This window comes from Phallusia mammillata, chromosome 6 (assembly GCF_965637545.1).
Source record: "Phallusia mammillata chromosome 6, kaPhaMamm4.hap1.1, whole genome shotgun sequence".
NCBI classification, from domain to species: domain Eukaryota; kingdom Metazoa; phylum Chordata; class Ascidiacea; order Phlebobranchia; family Ascidiidae; genus Phallusia; species Phallusia mammillata.
The window spans coordinates 17,495,587-17,503,298 of NC_137257.1; the positions used below are offsets into that span (position 1 = coordinate 17,495,587).

Consider the following 7,712-nt stretch of genomic DNA (forward strand, 5'->3'; position numbering starts at 1 on the left):
AATTATCCGCAAAATATGATTTTGGTAAAAAAAGTAAAAGTCGTTTTTAATTTTAGTAAATGATTTCGAACCAGCGAAGTTAAGAGTTTGCCATTAAAACAGTGTCTTCTGCGATAATCAGCTAATTAGGCATTGTGTGTCGTAGGGACAAGTGGCTTGGAGACCGGGAATGATAAACACTTTATGCGGGCACTCGCTATTGTACGGTACGGCACCGGGGTGAAAGCTACAAAGCTGGAATAGATACACTTTCCAATGAGCGAATCGCCGCAGAACGTCTTCAGACGTTTCCTATTGTGACGACGACACTTTGGTTTGACCTCGCCCGTTAAACGAGTCATTGTTGCTATTTGTCTCTTTTGCTTAGCGGAATACAACTGCACTGGTTCAGTACCAACTTGTTTATTAGGTCTACCTTCGAGAAGTCACGTACGATTTTGCCACTATACGATCACCAACTGTGATGAAAACCGTAGTTGTAAGTAAATAAATAGTGGAACAAAACAATCTAATTCGGCAACGTTAAAATGAATATAAATTCATAACTCGAAGTCCCACCGCAGATTAGATTTTTCTAACATACATCTTGTCATATGGGAATGCTTGGTGACGGGTGGATTCGGAATAACGTCTTCAATGGGCCTGACTTGCTATGATCTATTTCGACAAATACCGTAAAAATAGCTCTATGTTCTGAAAGAAACAAATTTGTCGTTTGGATACTTTCATTCAAATAGGCTCACTGTATAAAATACGCTAGGTATTTCAAATTGTGACTTATGTGACGCAAGTTTACATGTGCAACTATTTTTCAGGGTAGAAGGTAAATCGGCTGAACTATAGAACAAAGTCCAAATAGGTTTTAACGCAAACTGTTGGTGTATGTTTTTGTTTACACTAGTATTCAATTAATCTTTTTATAAGTGGCGAAATTCTTCCCCAACAACAGTCGTGTTTACAGCACGGCATGTCATGTGACAATTGAAGTCATTTGTGTTCTACAGTCCCTCGCAATTGTCAATTTGAAATTGCCTAATTTCCCGCGGAAAAGGGTAGTTAATTTGAGAATTGAGACGAAGCGACGCAGTAAAACGACAACCGACGACACGGAAAGCCGAAACTCCTACAGAACATATAGCGGGAAATACAATCCAGTCTTACCGGTGGGGCGATTTAAAGTCCCGTTTACATATTTGTAACAAGGCCTGTTTAAATTCGCTTTAACGTTTCCATACAATTGGCGCCTCCACACCGGAGCAAAAAACACTGACAATTTCCCTTTTATGACGTCACAATCAAATAGGAATTTGTCACGTGACATTACGACGATGACCCGTTTTGCGCGAGTGTCAACTTTCGTTGTAAGATTCTAGAATTAACAGTAATCACGCGTCGTCATTGCTGATTGACGTCAGGCGGGTAGTTGTATAGTTTCGGAACGCGCTTAGAACTGTTTTTTCGCTGGTGACTAGAAGCAGTGATTAGTCCATTCTCAAATTTTCTGAGACAAGATGAAAGTCTTACTGTATCAAACTGATCCATCAAAATGTCCAGTTCAGTCAACTAATTGTTTAGCCGCATAGACGATTCAAAATTGATTGATTAGTTTGATGAATAATGTATCTACACCAGCCAACTAGTACAGTACGTGTTTAAATTACTTAACATGTTCAACTGTCAATTTTATAGTTTTCGCTTTAACATATAACCGCTTAAAAAAAACCTTTTAAATGCAACTGACAGGAGCCGCAATTTTCGACAAAACAAGGATGTGTTTTCGCAAGTGTTTCATGGATAGCCAAAGGTTGCCAAATCCAATAATATATTGCTTTATCACACGGTAGACCACACACGGTGTACGCAAAATTTACAAATACAAACAGGTTTATCTCTATGTTTAGAACCTTGTCTCCAAATCGGCAACATAAATTAGAACGTGGATTTAAAAACCAGGTAGTTTATGCAACATAGTGAACTATCAATCAAATTGCGACAATTGTAGTTGGGATTCAAAATAGTGAGATATTCGGTTTTAGGTTGGCCCAACGGCCACAGGTCGCGCTGCTGGGAATTTCATGCTGTGAAAACGCCTGTGTGGTATTGCTTTGCAAAAACTGCGCGGCGTTGTACCAAAGACAATGCCATACACAAACCACATTTCAATGCCTAACCGAAATACAACCTTTACATACTTTAGAAAGAAATTACAATTTGTGGAAGGTATTTTTTCAAAGCTTTGATACATTTGTGTTTTTTTGACATTTTAAAGGTATTCGTTTGGTTCATTTGGTAAAGACGCTACGTACGGTTGTCCAGTTTGTAAAGTAAAAGCAATACATTAAACAGTAGCACGAAATGGTAGGCACTATTTATGTCAGTAAAGCAACAACCCAAACTCTTCTTTATCAAACAACAACCCAAGTACAGAATATCAGCTGTGCAGTCAAGTCATGTCTTAAGTATGGGCGAGTCGAAGACTAAACAATGCTTGACGGTTTATGAGGGCTCGTTGCGCGGCACGGGTGTATAAAAAGCTGACTTCGGGACATAATTTCACGGCTATCAAGCGCCTCGACGTCCACGAAAATGCGCGTAATGAACGATTGATAGCGCACTGAATTGCGTCAATGTTAAATGTTATAGTGGGAACAACATTACCCTAATAGATTTTATGAAGAAATTATGTTATTTTGGAAAAAAATGACACAAAACATTTTCAAATGATGGCATTTGTCAAATATGTAACGTTAATCTATTCAAAAATGCTGTCCAATAGAATGGCTAAAGCACGGGCCAGCCCCTTGTTTTATCAACGCAAAGTCATCCCACTAACATCATAAAAACAGTTTTTAAAGGTCTATAGTTGATATTGTACTGTTCACAAATTGCCACATTAAAATGACAAATCTTCACTTGCATTCAACACAGTCGCTTGGAGGGCTCGCACGCCACGGCACCGATACGAGTGAAACCGGACGACGACGTGGGGTGCATGGAATTGCTGCGGCGTCTCTTGGGACAAAAGACCACGCATTTGATCGACACCCAATTAGCCATGTGACAGCGTAAACGGAAATCGTTAAAAGTGAGTATTTGCGAGACATTGCATTTCAAACGCGTGTGGCATATATGCAATGAAAACAAATTTTGTTCTTATTACTCAACTGCTTAAATTCAAGTCATTTAAGTGTAGGAATTAAAAATACGTCAATTAGATGAAACTCAGGACCGTAAGATTTCCCAAATATGTGGTAATTAAGTAACGACATTTAATCACTTTTTGACTCAGAACTACACAAGGACGCATTTACAAAATTTGGTCATTATCAGGATGCGTTGATCAATCTTGCAAAACACCACGCAAAAACAAAGTGACAACAAAAAAGCGTTTTCGTTATCAAAGTGCGCTACAAACGTTATTTTAAAAATATAGGCGATTTTCGAAAAACTGCTTTTCATCACATAGTCAACTAAACCTTATTGTCAAGATTAATCAAACGGTTTGACGTAAAAAACAGCAGTTCAGCTAAAAATATTCACAACTTAATTCTGATCATATCAAATTTCGAAAAATGGCGGCCATTGTGGAACGAGGCAATTTTCTATGCAGGGCAAAGTTTGGGCTAATGACTCCCTATTGGCCGATCAAGGAAAGTCAATTATTTGTTGCTTCACGACAGATAAAAGGCAATTATCAGCGTGGCACAGGCAAGGAAAAGCAAATCAATTTCAGTTTCATGGACCGCATTTGGTAACTAAAAACCGGCTGCATCCTACAGTGAAGAAAAGCGAAACCAATGCCATGAACCAAAAACGACGATGCCGTTCAAAATTTCCGTAGTTCGAAACGCTAGTATATTTCTGCTAAACTCTAGCCAATAATCCCAACAAACATATTGGTTTTGCTAACTGTACTGTATATTTTATCGCTATCAAGCACTTTATCACTCTAAACTGGTCAATATTTCTCTAGCAAGCAATAATTTGCATACATATTACACAACGTTAAACATAACAAAAAAGATCGTTTTCTCAGCGATTTCTTTCCAAAATTGCAAATCAGTGGACCAAAAACATCAACTAGAAAATCTCGCAACACAATACCATTTGGGACTATTCAAAGCGTAACATGTCCCTGCATTTTTCCGATACAAGTTAATAAACAACAAAAACTCACCAGATCTGGTATGGGTGATGGTCGTCATCGATGGTGAAGTCCCTACTCCCCCAACAAAGTGGTGACCCATGTTTGTATGACCCACTGTCATGGCTGCGCCCCAATTCATAGTTTAACAGTCCACAGTCAAAAGTAGCTCGGTCAAGTTTTGCACAAGTTCTAGTGAACAAAGCTATCTACGGCACACAAGGCGTAGGTCTACACAAGAAAAGCAAATTTCGTTCGACTTGATTGCTGAAAACATCAAAATGGTTTAAACTTTCAACTCTATGTGAAACCTGCTAAAACGCTAAACCCATGTTTGTTGAACCTCAAAATCTATACCCTTTGGCCCATGCGCTCAGGAAATTTGGTTTAAAAATGTTTATAAACGCTTAAACAAGAGGAAAAGTGTTTGGTTAAAGTGAAAAGCAAACAAAAAGGTAAAATTCACACCATTAAACAGCTACTGCTTCCTGAGTAAACGTTTGTGAATGACTTAAGTTTAACACGTTTTTGTTCTCTGCGATTTTACTCCTAAAATATTGTACGATTACAATATTTGCTACAGCTTCTGATTTTTTGATTTAAATGCCTTGACGTACGTTTTTCAGTACACCGATTCCTCAGCTTTAAAATAACAATTGCAAAATTTAAGCGAATTATTCTCTTATTTAAGACCACGTGCACATAATACAGAAAAGTTAAAATTATCTATTTCCTGCTCTGCATATTGCGTACAACAACAGTACAATATTTTCCAATTTAATTTATAATGGCAAGGAATATGATACTCTCTTATTATAACCGGCACTTCTGTCCTATAATAATTCATAGATTAGCGCGTAGATTGCTAGCTAAACTCAGTGAAAACAATTGGCCACTCCAATCTAGCTTTGCGTACCGTCCTGTAGGACCAATATCACAATCTCATCACGGCGGGCGCACGCGTCTTAGCTGGCGATGCCCGAAAAGCAAATGCGCCGCTTTCTGGCGATGATCGAACGTCGAAAAACATCTCAACCTCGCTCCAAGACGCGAGCCCCTCAAGTGCCGAACGCCTGACTATGACGTCATATTTATAAGCGCTGAACACTTTGGGGGTTGTTATTTTTTCGTTTTTGCGTAGGTGGATGGAAAAAGCGGCCTAGGTTACCTGAAAAAAGTGGCCTAGGTAAAATTTTTAGATTTTTGTGAACGTTTCGGTTTTTCTGTTATGGCATCATCACGGACATAATAAAAAATTAAAAGTCTCGTTTACATATTGCTGAACTCAAATATGCGATTATGGTAACTACCCACTTGTTAAATAAAAACCTAAAAGCCACAAAGATGTACCAAGAATATCTTGGCTGGCCAACTTTGAAAACAGCTATAAACTGTAAACAAGCTAGTTTTAACCACATTTTTATTTTATTAATACTTTACATAACAATAAATACCGCCACTCATAAAATACTTTCTAGTCTTTAAGTATGCAATACCACAACTATCTTAAACAACATGTTCGGCAACAGCAAACCGCTCTTCTAACTGCAACATAAGTGCGTGTCACGCCTTAAATACCTGCCCTTGCACTTCCTCGTTACAACAAAATTAATCCCTCAAAGTTTCATGTAAACGGAACCTCAAAAACAAAAGCTAATGACTTTCACAATTATACCATTTCCCTCACTTTGAAATTCTTTGCCAGTTTCCGCTTAATACGCACTTGTTTTGTCACAATCAATGTCATTGTCACGCGGTCCAGATTTAGGCGTTTGTCTGTCCTGCAGTACCCTGCTGTTCAAGTTGCTGTCAAGCAGGTACATTGTCTAGTTACAAAGTAACAGTATTTGACAAGTTAATCTTTTAATTACTGTGTGCTATAATTTAGTAGGAAGTTTTACAGTAAATGGTGCGTTATGGGATGAAACAGACCGCCGTACTGTAAGTGATATATTTGTAATTTAGCTATGATGTTTTTAGGTGTTTGTAATATTGCTAAAAGTATCTTTAAAAGTGTATAACATTACGAGTTGTCATGGTACGAAAGCGAAAATGCGTAAATATGACTGAAAGTTAGTTGCCACCTTTGTTTTAGCTCTGTGGACATTTGACATTTTAACAAGCTTCTACTGATTTTATTCTAAACCCTTTTTTCTGTTCATATTCCACAAGCATTTTATTTGCTAAATGAGGTAATTTGGGGTTTAGCAAATAACGGGCCTCGGCCCGGTTGCAGTCCATGACGGAATAGTTACCGAGCCTCGCAGAAATATCATGTTATGTTTTTGGACAAAGCATTGGCTGCTATCTCATTCCATAGAAAGTAACCCACTCTAGCAAAGCAATAAAAATGTCTAGTCCAGTGGTTCTAAACCGGTGGGAAATTTCCCACTTAATGTTTTCAGAGGGAAATTATGTTAGTCAGGTAACTAAACTCGGGCCCGAGGGTCAAACCCGGCTTTGAATTAATCGTTGAAAGTTAATTTCCTAAAATTTTGTCGAAACAACATGTAAGATTAATTTCAGCAAGGCTTACAAGACGCATATACAAATCCAAAGGCCGTTTGTTACATCACAGACAAGACTAAAAGTATTAATGACTTTGCTATTGTGCGCGGATAAAAGCTTTTCCTTTATTGATTGTGATGCAATAAATGACTATTGCAAGCAGAGGAGACTCTTCAATATTCCAAAAACTTTAATCTCTCATAGAAGCACTAAACTAAATAAGATTGCAGTATACCTTCACGAGGCTCCAGACCAAATCGCGTCACAAAATTATTTCATTTAAAAGGTAGTTTTTTTTGTTTGTTAACGTAGGGCACAAAACATCAGTATAAAAATAACAGAGGGGGAAATTCGAAGTTGGTGATTGACTTTAGTGGGAAATCACACCAAAAAGGTTAAGAACCACTGGTCTAGTCCAAATAAGCAGGCCCCACGAGAGGGGGGTGAAGCCGGTGCGCCGCACCGGGGCCCGTGAAAGTCTGGGGGCCCATAATTATTAATGAAAGTTACAGGGTGAAATGTGAAAGACGTTTACTTTGCTGTCTGCCTTCGTATTAACATTTTTAATGTACAAATAAGCATCATGGTAGCCAAAGAGTGACAATATTAACTTGCACTATGGGCTGTTATTTTATTGAGGGGTAAAAGTAGGTGAAGTATAATGCATGGCGCTCTCGCACTTGATGATTTCTGTCCAGCTAAACGTAAGTTTAGGATGTCAAAAGAATCGAAATTCAGTACTGTACTAAAGTTTTATGATGTGAAGTAGGTCAAGGAAGAGTTAACATGATTTAGCATTAGTGACTTTTAGTTTGCGGTTTTACCTGCTGTTGTTTGAGTTGTAGTGTTACATGCTGTAGGTCGTAAGTTAATTTCTTCTTTGCAGCGAGATAGATCTTATAATCAGTTTGTTCCTGCCTGAATTGCAGACATAGACACCAGTGCATTTTTTCCTATCATTCACGCTATATGCTTTTAAAATGATTTTGCAAATTTCGGATTTTTAGATCGGTATACTATAGAGAGATAAAATGTTTATCTATAAAAACGCAAAGTGAAT

At 38.0% G+C, this 7,712-nt stretch overlaps 1 protein-coding gene across 2 annotated transcripts in view; it reads right to left on the reverse strand.

Moving 5' to 3' along the window:
- The window catches only part of LOC145233811 (uncharacterized), a 30,559-nt gene extending 26,152 nt beyond the window's left edge, over positions 1-4,407 (reverse strand). For both annotated transcript variants that reach the window (XM_080098601.1, XM_080098600.1), the window contains exon 1: positions 4,178-4,407. In XM_080098601.1, coding sequence (XP_079954727.1) covers positions 4,178-4,286 — 109 coding nt within the window. In that variant the 5' untranslated portion in view covers positions 4,287-4,407. The remainder of the gene's footprint in view (positions 1-4,177) is intronic.
- Positions 4,408-7,712: the final 3,305 nt, after the last annotated feature.